At 38.5% G+C, this 16,271-nt stretch overlaps 1 protein-coding gene across 2 annotated transcripts in view; it reads left to right on the forward strand.

Annotated features, from left to right (window-relative positions):
* The window catches only part of KAT6B (lysine acetyltransferase 6B), a 112,318-nt gene that overhangs the window by 63,601 nt on the left and 32,446 nt on the right, over positions 1 to 16,271 (forward strand). The window contains exons 5-11 of one of the 2 annotated variants that reach the window (XM_074154750.1): positions 150 to 231; positions 1,238 to 1,370; positions 4,996 to 5,051; positions 6,837 to 6,958; positions 8,891 to 9,006; positions 11,063 to 11,204; positions 14,281 to 14,442. In XM_074154750.1, the coding sequence (XP_074010851.1) occupies positions 150 to 231; positions 1,238 to 1,370; positions 4,996 to 5,051; positions 6,837 to 6,958; positions 8,891 to 9,006; positions 11,063 to 11,204; positions 14,281 to 14,442 (813 nt within the window). Of the gene's footprint in view, positions 1 to 149; positions 232 to 1,237; positions 1,371 to 4,995; positions 5,379 to 6,836; positions 6,959 to 8,890; positions 9,007 to 11,062; positions 11,205 to 14,280; positions 14,443 to 16,271 lie in introns of both variants that reach the window. The other variant, XM_074154749.1, reaches the window with a different exon arrangement.

Here is a 16,271-nt window from a genome sequence, read left to right on the forward strand (position 1 = left end):
TACCTGACTTCTCTTTATTTACCATAGCTCTATACTTAGCACATGTGCAAATACAAATCACTGATGTACAACTTCAAGCAATACTGTATTAAGTCTTTTTTTCCTCTTCCTCTTCCTTCCCCGCCCCTTCCCCTCACCCCCCCCTTCAGGATAACATGCTTTTTTGCGACTCCTGTGATAGAGGGTTCCACATGGAGTGCTGTGACCCACCACTTTCCCGAATGCCAAAAGGTGATAATAAAAATCCTTTCAATGAAAATACTTTCATTCACAGTCTTTTCTCTTATTAAGTGATGAAAATTTCTTGAGTATGCTAATTATTTTTGCCTTGGTAAACAGTATTAGATCAGTCATGTCAAAACCAATACTTTATTTTTCTTTACTTGAGATTTCTCAGGAAAATAGTAAAGGTCTGAGGTCAGCTGACCAGATGAATTCACTGTTTATTGATCTGTTGGCCAGTTTATTGAAGGTGAGGTTTTACAAAGGCTGTTAAAATGTTTGTAGTACGTACTCTGGCAAAGAAATCCTTAGAGCAAGTAAAAGGGCCTGCTTCTTTGTGCCATTTGTAAGAGTAATTTAAAAAACAGATGAAGACACACAGGTGTTTTGTTTGTTCAGGTTCTGTAATCTCTAGATTTCTCATGTATAGCATCTCTCACTTCTGCTCTCCCATCTTCATGGATTTCCCTATTTAATCTTAAAAGTTACACTAAAGACTTCTTCCAGCTTTTTTTCCCCCCAAGTCCCCAGCCTTATCTATAATAAATAAGTGTTCAGATGTGGTCATCTAATGTTAAAAGGATGCCAAATTCAAGTTGTATATTAAAACAAACATACCTAGGGTGTGATCTGTTTTTTTCTTTAGGGTGCTATAACTTAGATTGCTTTGTAATGTACATGTAACTCTTTCCCCATCTTACAACCTACGTCTTTCTTCAGATACAAGTATAAGGAGGGACAAGCTAGAACAGAAATTCTTCTAAGAACCCATTTGCTCATGATCTTCTCTGTGGTCCTTGTTGCCTCTTTTTTTTCCCCTTTCCAAGAGCAATTTCCTTTCAACAATTTCAGAGTATAGGTAGAAGCAAATCAGTCTTCTCTATCCACTTTCTCTTCCTTATGTCCTGTTCATAAGACAGTCTGTTGACCTTGTGTACTTGGCATGTATTCGGTAGACACCTGCAGTACAGATTAAATAAACTGTGTACAATTAAACTTTTTTTCCTTTATGTAGGGATGTGGATTTGCCAGGTCTGTAGACCAAAGAAGAAAGGGAGAAAGCTACTTCATGAGAAAGCTGCCCAAATAAGGCGACGATATGCAAAACCTATTGGACGACCGAAAAATAAACTAAAGCAACGAATGTTGTAGGTTTCATTTTTGGTTTGTTTGTGGTTGGTTTTTTTTTAAATGCTTCTGAGAATGTTGTTGGATAAGAGTTAATGCAGGTTCAACTACAGTTTTTAATGTATTTCAAGTTGGGGAAAGTAGGTGACAAATATTCTGGTATATGCCTTTCAGCCCAATGGCCAATAACTTCATAATTATAGTGGGTACTTCTTGTGTTGTGTGAGAAGGTGATGAAAACTTCCTGTAATTTAACTTTTCTAGATGCCATAATGTCTTAACAAAACTTGTACTAATAGCAGATGCAAATAAAAATACGTGTGATAACATATGCCACAGCTATATTCTAAGTGTAGCTTCAAATAAATGAAGTGCATATAGAATCTATACTAAGTGGGTATCTATAATAGTGAGTTACGTATATCCAACTTCAGGAGACTGTTCTGCTCAAAGACCTGTTCAAAAGTTGTATAAAAATGACTATTAGTTAATATCAGCTCACAAAACGCATTCCAAAAAGCAAACTATGCAAGTACTACAGAAGTTCTGGTTTCAGTGGTACTCTGGAAAAACTTGTTACTTGAATTCTGCTGTTAAGCTGCCACTGGTTACTAGGGAAAGAGGTTGTAATTCCTCTTGCTTCTCAGGAATGTGTTTATCTAAGACAAGAGAGTACTGTAATTCTTTTGGCATCTGTCTTTCCAGGGAGCACTGTAGTTGGACATCTTAAGGCTTGGTTGGAGGATTGTTTAAGTAGCATCCAAATGCTGAGTTGACATTACACTGAGTGTTGAACAGGAACAGGTTCTGTGTTAACTCCAGTAGCATCTTGCCCTGCATCACGTGTTCCTGTGCACATACGCCTTTCTTCTCCTTCTGTTTAACTCTCTGTTTGGCCAAGTCAACTCAGCAGCTGAAAAGCTTTCCGGCTCTATCTACTACTCATTCTGTCATGTGGCTGTTACCCAACCATTTTTCTCTATAGTCTAAACACCTGTCTGGTATTCTTCAGGGTTGCACAGTAGCTGCTGTAAAACTTTGCATTTTGCAAAGTAAGGATTTCTGGAGCAAGTGGAGCCAACGTGTAAAAACAGAAGGAAAAAAGTATACTCACAGTACAGTACTAGAATACAGCACAGTAGTCAAGTTGACATACTTGGTGCTGTACAGCTTGCTATATTCCCTATCCCCTCTCTCTCTGCCAGGTTCTTTTGTCTTGCCTTTTTGGTCCTTGTTCTAAAGTTCAGCCTATGCTGCTCTACAAAAGTAGTATAGGACAAGGATGAAGCGTGGACCTACATGAAAGTAAAAGATGTGGTTGTAGTGGCTCATGAGAGTATGCTGTTAAAGGAAGAGTGGGTGAAACTTTCCTTTACTTCTTTCTGCTCCTGCCTAAATAACTTTGGAATTTGAAGGTCATTGAGATAACCAGCTTTCAGTGTTTTAACTGAGATTCCTATATATCATTTTGTGTGCATAATAAAAATATTCCCTGTATCTCTAGCTACAGCTCTGGCTCTAGTTACATTTCTGGCTTTCTCTCTTTGAAGACTCCTAAACCTTCAACTGGATTTCTAATACAGTACTGCCATCTTACTTCTCTAAAAACATGTCCCTGATTTGGGTTCCCACAGTGAATTTAGCAGGAATATCTCTCTGACACAGTCATTTTTCTTCTCCTCATACGTGTAAAAGAAAGGTGGGAAAGATTGTGTGGGTTTTGCTGTTACATTTTGCTAACGGTATTCTGAGCTAAACTTTTAAAATAAATGTCATGCTAAAGGATGCAGAAGTTCTTCTAGCATTGGATGATGATTATGAGTATTTTATGAAGATTTTCTTTTCTTTGTAGCATGTGAGCCACATGAGTGTTTTAGAGTAGTATTTGGAGGGGTTCTTTACATAATAAGTACTTGCAATACTCTGGCCACATCTCTATTACTTCAATGTCTAACGTATATAAAAAAAACAATGTTGCTTGGGAAAAATAGTGGTTAGGAGACGGGATGAGAAGAGGCTCTTCCACATGGAATCCTATTTAAAAGTGATCAAGGGGTACAGAAGACGACAGTGTCATACATAAAAGCATGTGGTCACATGAAAGGTTAGCTAATGCCACTTAGTTCTTTTTCTGTAGTACAAAGGAAAATCTGTCCAGTAGTAATGGAATAATTTTTTGCCTGTTGACCATCTGTAGGAAGCCCTTCACAGGCAAATTACTGTGTAGGATTAACTAAAACCAGGTGTGTGTTGGCCTCTGGCACTGCTGGCGATTACTACATCTGGTAGTGAGAATAGATCTTGTGATGGACATAAGCTTGTGGCACCAAAGGATTCAAAAGGCTTAGAAGTTTTTGGTTTTGTTGCCTCTTAGGAGCTAACCAAATTTAAGGGTGTGTGAGTGGAAAAGGGGCTAGTTCTTAAACTGGGGGCCCTTAGAGTTCAGTAAACCAGATGGTAGCCCCAGGCTGTTCAATCTCTAATTAGAAGTGACCTGTTGGAATTAATTACTTCAGCATCTCAATTAAGAAGGGAAAATCTGTGGAAGAAAACTTTCTGCTGCAAAGTAAATAGGCTAACTTCAAAGAGCAGGATGGAAAAGGGAATGGAAGTATTTGATGCAACTATATGGCTTTGTTTGGATTTGCAATTTGATCACGCCTCTTGATACCTGTTTCTTTTACTACAAATATTTTTAAACATTCTGTTTCTATAAACTTACAATATACTACTCTTCAGCATATCCTTCAGTGTTGTTCCTCTCTTCAGTCATTAGCGACCAGCTAAACCTGTACTATTCCTGTCACAAATGTTGGCTTTCAGCGTGCCCTTTTTCTTTCTAGTATTTAAATAATATTCACCGCTTTTCCTTCTTGACAGCTTCCATGATAGGCCTGATTGATTTACAGCTTTTGTACAAACACCGCTTGGTCTTACAATTTTGCTTTTTCCTTTCCTTTTGCTATTTTTGTTTTTGCTGTTGTTACAATTTCTAAAGAAAGCAGTCTCTTTCTTCGATTTTGTTGTAATGCTTTTCATAAACTACCTCATTTTGCTTTTAGGTCTTTGGCAGTAATTTTTGGTACTATTGTTGATGTACCTAATCCAATGAAAGTGTGGAAAAAAAATAGCAGTTTCTTGAAAACTGACTGTATTGCTTTGAAGGACTAGTAAACTTTCTCTACAGTTTAAGCAAATGTAGTCTGAAGTTAAATGTTTTGATAGGCAATAATATATTAACACTAAATGTGTGTATCTCCTTTGTGTGTACAAAAAAACTTTATGGTGATGGTGCGGTTATTGTACTCACAGTGCATTGATGTTTTTCTCCAAAGCAGCACGCTTTTGCCATACCTAAAAGTGGGTGGGGAGGCTGTATACTTGCTGTCCCAGCTGCTTCTATTTATATGTACTGTGGACTATCTTTTAAAGAAGAGGGGGTGGGGGGCAGAAAGGAAAAAAGGAGGAAAAAAAAAAGTTGGATGTTACATCATACTGTGAAATGTATTTCGGAAGTGCACGTCTTTAAATTTCTTGAAAGATTTTTAAGTACAGTGGCATAAGTAACTTGGGTAAACTGTGGTACTGTTTGGTAGACGTTACAGATTTTTAATGCTGATTTTTATTTTCCAAATTTTTGCATAGGTCTGTAACCAGTGATGAAGGATCCGTGAATGCATTCACAGGAAGGGGGTCACCTGGTAGGGGTCAAAAGACTAAAGTCTGTACCACACCTTCATCTGGTCATGCTGCATCTGTGAAGGATTCAAGCAGCAGATTGCCTGTTACAGACCCCACTCGGCCTGGTGCCACCACCAAAATCACCACCACCTCCACCTACATATCTGCCTCTACACTTAAAGTTAACAAGAAAACCAAAGGGCTTATTGATGGCCTTACTAAGTTCTTTACACCATCACCTGATGGTCGCAGATCACGAGGTGAAATAATAGACTTTTCAAAGCACTATCGTCCAAGGAAAAAGGTCTCTCAGAAACAGTCATGCACTTCTCTTGTGTTGGCTACAGGTACCACACAAAAGCTAAAACCTCCACCTTCTTCACTTCTACCCCCAACCCCCATCTCTGGTCAGAGCCCCAGTTCGCAAAAATCCAGCACTTCCACTTCTTCTAACTCTCCCCAAAGTTCTTCCAGTCAGTCAAGCATACCCTCCTTTAGAGGTCTTCCTAATAACAGTCAGCTAAAGGGACTCTTTGACGGACTCTCTCATATCTATACCACTCAGGGACAGTCTCGAAAAAAGGGACACCCAAGCTATGCGCCCCCCAAACGTTTGCGTCGTAAACCAGAATTATTTTCCACCTCAAAATCTAATAGCCATTTCTATGGAAGGAAAGAGGTTAGGAGTAGGTTCCTTTCTCATGCCTGTACCTCTGGATGGGGCGTGTCTAGAGGACATGCTTTTAAAGCAATTGCTTGCCTCAAGAGAACAACTTTCCTTAAAAAGCACAGGATTCTAGGCAGATTAAAGTATAAAGTGACCCCTCAGATGGGGACCCCCTCACCAGGGAAGGGGAGCTTGGCAGACGGAAGGATTAAACCTGATCAGGATGATGGTAAGCAAAGGTCAAAGCGCCAACCAAGCGTCCCGTCCAAAACCAAAGTTCTTATATTGTCACATAGGTTTTAGCTATTTCTCTTGTCTTACTTCACTTTCATACGAAGGCAACAAAACTTTGACCTTCTATCTAATGCTGACTAAATCTCCCAAACGTTTTTTCTGACTAATACCACACCACCTTTTTATTATTTTTTGCATCTGTAGTGACACTAGGAGCCCCAAGTGCCTTCATAATGTTGCTTATGGCTGTGTAGTACCGCATGAGTAGCCACTGTTCATGCTACTTCCTTGTTCTTCCCCTGCCCTTTCTCTGGCAGTAGTGCTGTCATCATGATCGTGTGCTGTCAGTGCTTACAATGGTGGGCATTTCAGTTCATTTCCCTCTGCTCCATTGCTTTTTCATGAACAATTCCATCCTGCTACAGTCTCCACGACACTTGATCTGTACTGCTGTGAACTACCTTTTTTATAGTTACTTTATTTAAGAAAAAAGGTGTTTATAATGTTTGAATGTAGACTTAGTGTTGATCTCCAACTTCTCAGGGCAACTTTTTTTCTCTTATTTTTATTTTTAGCTTCTAGAATATACTAGAATTTATCAAGTGGTATAGTTCTAGTGATAGAATGTATCCCATTTCATGAGGTTCAAAACTAATTTAGCAGAACTGCACTGTAAAGGCTTATACAGACAGACAAGTGAGTACCAAAAATAGCTCATGCAACAGCAAACTACAAAACAAGAAGGGGGGAAGGTTTCATTTCTTCTACTTAGTAACCTCAATTTTAGTTAAAATGGGGAGTCATAACAGCCATAGTTACTACAATCCTATTTAGGAGTATCACTTTGGTAAGGCATGTGTAACCTTCATATCTGAATAAACTTTTTGCTGGTTTTAAATAACAGATACTGAAATCAAACTAAGCATCAAACAAGAAAATACGGATGTATTTCTGGTGGGAAGCAAGGACACTGTTACACAGGAGGATTTGGAAGTATTTAAGCAGGCTCGAGAACTTTCCCTGGAGGTAAGAATCATGTTGCGTAAAGTGTAGTTATTTTTGTAAATAAAAACTCAGTTCATTTTCATATGTCTGTTCATCTTCATTTCTAATATATTCCTTTTGATACATTGCGTCATGCTTGTTGTGAATTTAATTTGGGAGACGCTGTACGTATAGTTACATTCTCCTGGATTGGAGACCAGGCATCACACTGGAATGGTCAGATGATAAGTGACACTTGGGATAGATTTTGAAAGATATACTTGAGCATTTTGGACACAGGACTACCACTGATTAAGCACAGAGATTAAGCACAGTTGACATTCTGCTCAGGACTGAGAGGATGTCAGTTGGTAAGAATGTGCCTGATGATTTTCCTCTGCAGATAAAGCAGCCAGTGTGAAAAGTTAAGTCTGTCCCAGCAAATACTGTTTTGTAGGAAACTGGTTTTAGTGAGTTCATAACTTCATTTTACCTGTGATTTAGCACACTTTTAAGTACTATAGACTTTTTCTAGCAGTGAAAATATTTGAGCTGAATCTGTCTAAAGCTGTTTATACCAGCTGGTGGTAATGCTCTTCTTTAAGGTATATAATGGTAATCTTAAAGCTTTTGGAGAGCCGGAGAGGGACTCTTTGTCAGGAATTGTAGTGACAGGACAAGGGGTAATGGTTTTAAATTGGAAGAGGGGAGATTTAGATTAGATATTAGGAGGAAATTCTTTACTGTGAGGGTGGTGAAGCACTGGAACAGGTTGCCCAGAGAAGCTGTGGCTGCCCCATCCCTGGAGGTGTTCAAGGCCAGGCTGGATGGGGCTTTGAGCAACCTGGTCTGGTGGGAGGTGTCCCTGCCCATGGCAGGGGGGTTGGAACTCGATGATCTTTAGGGTCCCTTCCAACTCTAACCATTCTATGATTCTATGGAGGCTGAGTTGGCTTTTTGGTGGGACTTCTCGCCAAGTAAGCTGGACATGGCAGCTGAATCTTCCTATAGCAAAACAGACTTTTACTTCTCTGTGTCTATGAAATGAGCAACCAGTGTCTTCGAAAACCTGGGCCAGAAGGGGGCTGCATGTTATGTTTCAACGGCTGCTTTTTATAAAATTACATCATAAATGAGGATGTCTTGCACTTTTTTCAGTAATGGAAGTAAATTTTTTTCAGATTTAGTGTACAAGAACTGACGTTACCTGCTATGGGTCAATGCAGTGACCTTTTTATAGTCTTAATTCAGAGTATACTAACCAATAAACCAAGTTTAAAGATTCAACTTCGTTATTAGTTTGTACTTCCATTTACTCATGGAAATAGTTCGCTCTTCCTCATTTCTTTGTCTTTCATGTGCAGTCCGAAAATGTTAGGTGGTAAGATTTCTAAAATTTGTGGCATTGAAATTACTTGCCCACCACCCCCTACCTCCCCCCTTCTTCCTTGTTTGTATTTCACCAGCCCTTTAGAGTCAAGCAGTCATTTTCTGATCAGCTGAACTTCAGTGTAATAGTTGAGATTAGTGTGTGTTAGTTTACTGTTGACTGTTATGAAGTGAATTCCAAGGACTCCAGAAGGGTTCTGCTGATGCTTTCTCCCTCGTTGCTTTGACAAAAGGACAGCCTTGAGTTTGAACCAGAACTGTAGAGAAATCCTTGCAGTAGATGCCGTGGGAGGACTGAGGCAGTTGTGCCTCTTATTTGGCTGGGCCACACACCATCTATTTGTATGCAGTTACTTGTCAGCACTGCTCGCTTAACTTCATGTTTAGTTGTTTAGGCCCTTGAAAGAAATTTTCACTGCTTCTATTTGGGTGTTTGCAAACGCTGTCCTCTCTCCAAGTTGGAAGAAGTTAAGCAACTGATTTGAATACTTCATGTTTCTCACACCTTCACTGGGTGAAATCGATGATATAAAGCTGACTTTCCTTTTTCTATAACTAATATATTGCTTTTATTGCACCTGACAGAAAATTGGGTGTAAAAACAATGGTGAAACAAGTGGGCGATACCCTTCAGTGATTGAGTTTGGAAAATATGAGATCCAGACCTGGTACTCTTCACCTTACCCACAGGAATATGCAAGGTAGTGAGGTTGTCAAGATTGTCATACATTGCTGGAATTTTTACTAACATGATAATTGTAATTTTCTTACTCTTTTGTAATTGTTTATAACTTAAAACTTTTAAAAGTAAATATGCTTTTGTAATTATAAGTGAGAACAAGGGTTTGTCTTGTCTTTCTTTTACTAGTTCTAATCAAAGATGCATTAAAAAGACCAATTTTCCTAGTCCTACATAAACATATCTTGCAGTGTGTATTGGCATGGTTTTGTGTGGGTGGGTTTTTTTTTTGTTTTGTTTTGTTGGGTCCTGCTTTGTTTGTTCGGGTGTTACTTGTTTGGTTTGGTTTCTTTTTATTTTTTAACTATTGCAACCAGCTAGGTCCAACTTCTGGCCATTTAGAGCAATGAATCTTGTCTATCATCGAGAATTTGTTAACCTCCTTTTTCTAGGGAGCAGGGAGAAGTCTGAACATGCTAGATAAATAAAGTCTAAGTGAGCAAGTTGGGGCAACAGCATCTCGTTTCTGGCCTTCTTTGCCAGGGTGCACCTTGGAGTCAGGCAGAGAGCCCAAGCTAGTATGTGTGCTCAGCAGATCTCGGCTGATTTTTGCATGTGCTGAAAAGAAATGTTTTATGAATTCATTGGATCTGTGGCACAATTGGAGGTTTTCAGAACTGTAGCTCTACTGCCATAGTGAGCAACCAGGTTATGTGGCCTGTTCCAAAATGCCTTTGCATTGTGTTATTGTGAACTGCCTTTTCTCTCCATTCCTCTTGTTCCTTGATATCCTCATCTTTGTTTGGTGGGAATGAGGGATATATTGTGAACTGGTAGTATAAAAGTCAAGGGCTAAAGAAGTGTAGAGAGCATTTCTATTTCCTCTTATTACCACTGCTTTTATAGTTTTAATATTTTATTTCAGTCACTTTTTCATTCCCTCAATTTGTATCATATTGTGAAAGAGAAAGTTACCTGTTCCATCAAGTACATTAATCCCAGGTAGAGGCATAACGATGGATAATTAGTATGAGGCAACATGGGATGGCATCTGTAGGAGGCAGTGTGGTTCTTGGCTCTGAGTGCAGTGGGATTACATCATGGAACAAACAGTTCAAACTACTTTTTATGTGGTTGATAAACTATCTTATAATACTGAAATAGTGGCTGTGATCCCAACATGATCCTACGATGTGCCAGTAGCTTCAGAGCAGATAAGGATTTTCCTCTACTCTAAAATTCTGTAGACTAAGTAATTTCTGCAGCAGTTCTTCCACTGCTTCAGTAATATAAAAATGAAGGTAAATAGCCATAAAATACACTGAAAAGAGCAGTTTCTCGTATGTAGAACACTTGTCAGCATTGTGTTACCCAGGGCATGTGGGTGCTTGTGTCTCAGATCCTTCCCAGATGACTAATCTATGCTGCCTGTGTCATGGAGATGTACAGAAAGAAGGGAGACTTTTTGCCTAGATGCAGACTGTTTGGGTGGGCTTCTCTGTTCAAGTTAAGTGACAGTTTAGGTGGCGGTACAATCCTGCTACAGTTTGCTGTCCCCCCAAGTATTTCAAAGACGGTGGAAAGAAAAAATTGTCTCCTAGCCTTTCCCATGTACAAAATAAGTAAAATTAAAGGCAAGGGCATTCCCTGTATTCTGCTCTGTGCCTCCTTTTCTTTATTGGAAGAAGGAGGGTGAAATTCTGAGGTAAGACTCCATTGTGCCTACTTTGATAGACACCACAGCAAAAGGTTAGGTGGAATGTGGGAAAGGAGAAGTAACTGGGATCCACTGGAGGCTGGACCACAAAACAGCTGACCACAGGCCAACTCTATGGCATTAGGTTCATTGTGATTGATTGGATCTGATCTTTTCTTATCTTCCTGTTCTAATGGCTGATATGTGTGTTTAATCACTCTAATGTGATGGTTTTTTGATTTTATTTTTTTTAAAACTTAAGGTACCATGAGTAAATGCTGCTTATATTTAAATGGGGAGGGCCTTTCACTTTGTGGTAACTTTTTTGTTTACAGAATTTAACAAATTTCTTGTATAAAATATTTTTCTAATTTTCATACAGATTACCAAAGCTTTACCTGTGTGAATTCTGTCTTAAGTACATGAAAAGTAAAAACATTTTGTTAAGGCACTCAAAGAAATGTGGCTGGTTTCATCCTCCAGCCAATGAAATCTACAGAAGAAATGACCTTTCAGTATTTGAGGTAGGTATATCAAAATCTAAATTTCTGAAAGTAACAGGTTTGTAGACCTTATAGACCAGCTGTAGAATGAGTGAAAACTTTAACATACTTAAATACTTGCTTAAACATTCTTATGCTGCAAAACCAAGTCCATCTTCCCTGTCCTGTTCTGTCACAATTCTTACTTCCATTACTTGTACTTTATGCGTTACCCAGCCTCTTAGGATACTTGTCTCGCATGCATCTTAGATGGGGACTGTAATAGAAGCTCTTTGACTGGTTTGCCTGTCCCTTCTCAGCAAAAGTACCTCTTGCGCCCATTCATTTCTGGCTACTTGACTATCTTGGGTTCAGGGAGAATACTAATCATAATGTAGATGCTTCCATTGTATATAAGCAAGCAAAGTAGTTCTTGGGTATTCTTCTAAAAATACAAGCGTAGCTACTAAGTGCTTTTGCATTCCTTTTGGATGTTTGAGAAACTTACCCTGAAACATCCTGGTTGGATGACAGAGGTTTCATCCAACTTCGGCCAGAACACACTGCCTTTAATTTAGAAAGTCTAGACTTGAGTTTGTGGATAGGTATTCCTTTAGAATCTAAATTATTCTCTTGGGAGATGACTTCTGTCAAAGTTTGGGGTTCACAAGGGTATCCTGGACAATAGAATTCTGTGCTTCAGGTAGCATGCCCACAGCTACTGAATCTGTGCATTAACCTCTCCATTCCTGTGTCTCAAGAGTTGTTACCGATTGCATTAACGGAAAAGGCTGTCAGGGTCTTTTGACTGTCTAGGACTTCTTTTGAGGCTGTTTATCAACAGCAGTATTTAGATGTGTATATTGGTACCTACAATTAAGAAGCAGATACCATAGATTTTACTTGAAGCTCGTGTTTTCGTATTGTATCAATGTCTGTCGTGCTTGGTCGTGGCCATGATCTGTTCAAACAATGGTAGATGCGGTCTTGAAGTCCTTACTTAAATTAGAACAAGATCTTAACATTTGGTTCACTGGTTTGGTTTTGTGCTATGAAAAAAACCCAAAACTATCTGCATCAAGATTGCTTCCTTCCTGTCTTGGGCAGTTTTTATAAAGATTCTAGATCTGCCAGCAAAAGACTGAAGTTGTAAACAGACTTAACTCTTTTCCTGTCAAGAAACAAAATTGTCCTAGTCAGTCCAAAATACCTTAGATTTTCCTCTGTTAGCAGGTGTTGAGTTGTGCAGTATACAATAGGCAAATCCTGTTTTTCAGCTACTGCCAACACATAAACAAAACCTTCCTAATAAAAAAAAAAAAACCACAACAAAAACCAAAAAACTATAGCTCTGAGATAGAGGGGGGAGAGTGGGGATTGATACAAAAAACGTGTGGAAAACAAGGTGCATGTGAAAGCGGTGTCCCGCCTCTTTCTCTACTGCTTTTATTACCTTTCTCTATTTTAGGTGCTTCAATTAGCACTTACGTTAAGATTTCTGAAATAAAGTGGGGTTTTTTTAATTCAAAGGTTAATGTCAGTTGTTGCTCTGATAACTGTAGAAACTTACTCATCAGTTGATGGCCTTCCTCACAAATACTTTCAGGAATTCATTGTACCCATTTTCTGTTCGACAGAATGAAGGGTTTGTGGTTTCCTTCATGCTTTCTGTTTTTGGGAGAAATAGAAATGAGTTTGGCATTTTAAGACTTACGTACCTCTGCGCAGAGCATGACTTTGACAGGTTTGGGAAAACTTCGACATAGTTTACCACTATGTTGTATGCAAGAAACTTTTGTCAGATGCTTGCTTTTGAAGTTGCAGTCCTTCCACCTTCCCACCCACGCATTTAAAACTCATAATCAAGCTGTGTTTGCTTGGAATTTAAGGAGTTCTTTAAATTTCTGTACAAATGTTCTTACTAGAAAAGATAGTTTACATAATTTTGGTTTTCAGGTGTATGGCTTACCCAGTGATGATTTCTACTTGGTTAATGTTTGCATTTAATTTGCACACTTGCTAAGAAGTGTGAAAAGGAATAAAAAGCGTCGACAAATGGAGTGAGTTGTAGGAGAGCTTACTGTATTTTATAGGTTCTTGAGTACTGTATGCAAGTTTGTTCTAATGCCTTTAGGAGCAGTAGCTGTCCATTAAATGATTTTTCTTTAATCCAGATAATGCAACTGTGCTACTGAAGTCACCTTGAAATCCCTAAATATATCCAAAAGGTTGGATTTTACTTAGATTTGTAACTAGGATACTTACTAAAAACAAATTAGAATAGAATGTAGCTTCTTTTTTGGCATGAGGCGCATGCCATTTGGCTGGCTGTGTGAATAAAATACAACTAGTGGCTTTATCAAAGTACAAGCAAACCTTTCCATTAAGAAGATTATTTCAAAAATGCTGCTGCCTTTGACTGAGCCTTCCCTTTCAGGGAGTAACTAATTGATCTAGGAAATCTGCATCTCTGGCTTTTCTGTAGCTGTCTGAGTCACAGCTTGACTCTTGTAACATACCTAGACTAATTGTAGTACTTAGCCTGAAAATTTACTTCTCTTGCTCAATAATGTTTTAGTCCAGCATAGAAATTTTGTCTTGTCCGTCTTGTCCAATTTATCTAAAACATTGCTGTAATTGATAGGTAATTGGCAACTCATTCGTTGGTCTTACACCTTAAGGATTCAGCATAACACACTTCATTGTTTTGGGTTTGGGTTTTTTAATTGTTTTACACCACTGCCTTCTAGCAAACCACAATTTAATGTAGTTTTAACTAGTACATTTTTGTACTGTCTGCCAGTCATTCATTTTCATTCCAGGAATGAAGTGAAAGAGGTAAGTCTCACTTGAACAATTAAAAGATGAAGTTATTTTGTTTAATAAATCCTGATCCTCAGAGGATACTTACAAATGCAAAGTAATTAGTACTAACTGGAGAATTCTTATTTACCAAGAAGCTGGGGCATTTCTCTTCTGAATCTTAGTATGTTGGGTTTTTTTTTCTGTAACACCATGTTGCTCATGTTTCCTTCTAGGATATGAATGATTTCAAGAAGTTGTTTTGTCCTAACATGTTGGTGGCATTGGAAATAACTGCATCTGTCTTGCTTTCTAGGTTGATGGGAACGTGAGCAAAATTTATTGTCAGAATCTTTGTTTGTTAGCTAAGCTTTTTCTGGACCACAAAACCTTGTATTATGATGTTGAACCATTCCTCTTCTATGTCCTTACAAAAAATGATGAGAAAGGCTGCCATTTAGTTGGATATTTCTCTAAGGTAAAAAAAAAAAAAGTGTTTGGGTTTTTTTTGAACATTTGTAATTTCCCGCTCTTCTTGATATTTGTGCTAACAGCAAAGAAAACCAATTCCAGAAGCTTGAAATCTTCTCTATAAATCTCAAATATAATGTGCATTGTCTCAAATACACTCGTACTTTCTTGTCTCAAAGACTGATGCAAATTGAGACATTGTATGTGCATTCAGCCACATTCATTGGGGTTTTTTGTTGGCTTGGTTATGGGGCATTTGGGCTTGGGTTTTTTGGTTTGTTTTTTTCCGTAATGTTTTGTGATTTCAGTTAAAAATTAAATCTTTGTCCTATCCCTACCATTTTTTGCAATAGTATGCCAAGTCTAACTTCTGAAAGTGCTAGGTATTTGAAATGTTGCTGTGTTTTCATGGTTTTACTGCTGTCAGTTCAAGCTGGCTGTTTAGACGTAAATGGCCAGCGGAGTTCATCTCCTGTGTACAGTCTGATCAACTGCAGGCACTCGTTGCACTGGGTGTAAGAATGCAGTGCCGAACTTCCTGGTGGATGTCTTCTTTAGAGTGGATGTCTTTATTGTTTGTAGTTTTGCTTTGAATTTTAAAGCAATTGATGGATGCTATAGACAGAAATAATACTTATGTGGACTGTCTTGAAAAAGATGACCAAAAATAATGGTGAAGTATAATTAGATGTGTCTGCAACAGGAAGAGCTTCCATTAGTCAATTTGTCCATCAGAAATGTGATGAATTGCTTTTGGTTAGTCTGTTTGTCACATCTGATCATCTCTAATGTTTTAGCTACTGAAACTTAGAAAAAGACACTTCATCTCAAAATCTACTGAGTAGTGAAATTATTCACTAAAAATTTTTTTCCTGCCCCCTACCTTTTTTTTTTCCTTTAAAAAAACCAAACAACAAGCAACATGTGTGCATGTGTGTGCTCTTACTGGCAGAAACGCTGTGAGTTTTCTTCCCTGATTATAAATACCTTGCCAGGATGTGAACTTCCTACTGGTGGTCTTGAGAGTTTGAGAAGCCTGTACAGAGAAAATACTTCACAATGACGTAGAAACTAGGAAACTTTGCAAAATATGGCACGGGTGTCTGCTCTCACAGCTGAAGAAGCGTTGGGAAACCAACATACTGGCACATGATCCCATCAGTGTCATCACCAGTCTGGTGTTGTGTGTGGAGGCTGAAGTGATAGGTGGTGTCTTAAACTATCCCTGTCCTTGCCACAACTTCTTGTCAGTTATTGCTGACCTGGATATTTTTGGTCTCCCTCAAAACTACCTAGTGCTGATTTGGGGTTTATTTTTTTGTGTGTGTGTAATCTTTTAAAGGTAACAAGGCTTCAAGACTCTTCATTTTGTATCAATAAATTAGAAAGGGCCCATAACCATACATTGTTAGAAGAGCTTCCTAGTTTAGATTCTTCCTTCTGTTGTCTTAAATAATCAGTGTAATATTTGCCTCCATTGCCTGTATGTTATATGACTTCATTCTGTCTGGAAGAGCTCTGGCTTCTGAGCATTCTGCCTAACTTTGTGTTCGGGTGAGAATCACTTGGCTTTGAAAAAGTTAATATGCTTCAAGTAAGGCTTCTTAGGTCTATGGGTATGGGGTTCCTCCCCTCCACCCCCACCCCATATTCATTCAGAAAGAGAAGACAAAATATAGATGGAAACCAGCAGGCAGTTAGTGTAGCAATTGCAGAAAATACAACTTCACTATGTGTATGGATATTATTTTTCCACTTTTATATCCTTGACAGAATGGTCAGTGAAGTGTGAAAATCTTCCTCTCGTCCTCCCATCCTCCTCCGTTACAACACTTA

The sequence above is a fragment of the Numenius arquata genome, chromosome 10 (assembly GCF_964106895.1).
Source record: "Numenius arquata chromosome 10, bNumArq3.hap1.1, whole genome shotgun sequence".
NCBI lineage: Eukaryota > Metazoa > Chordata > Aves > Charadriiformes > Scolopacidae > Numenius > Numenius arquata.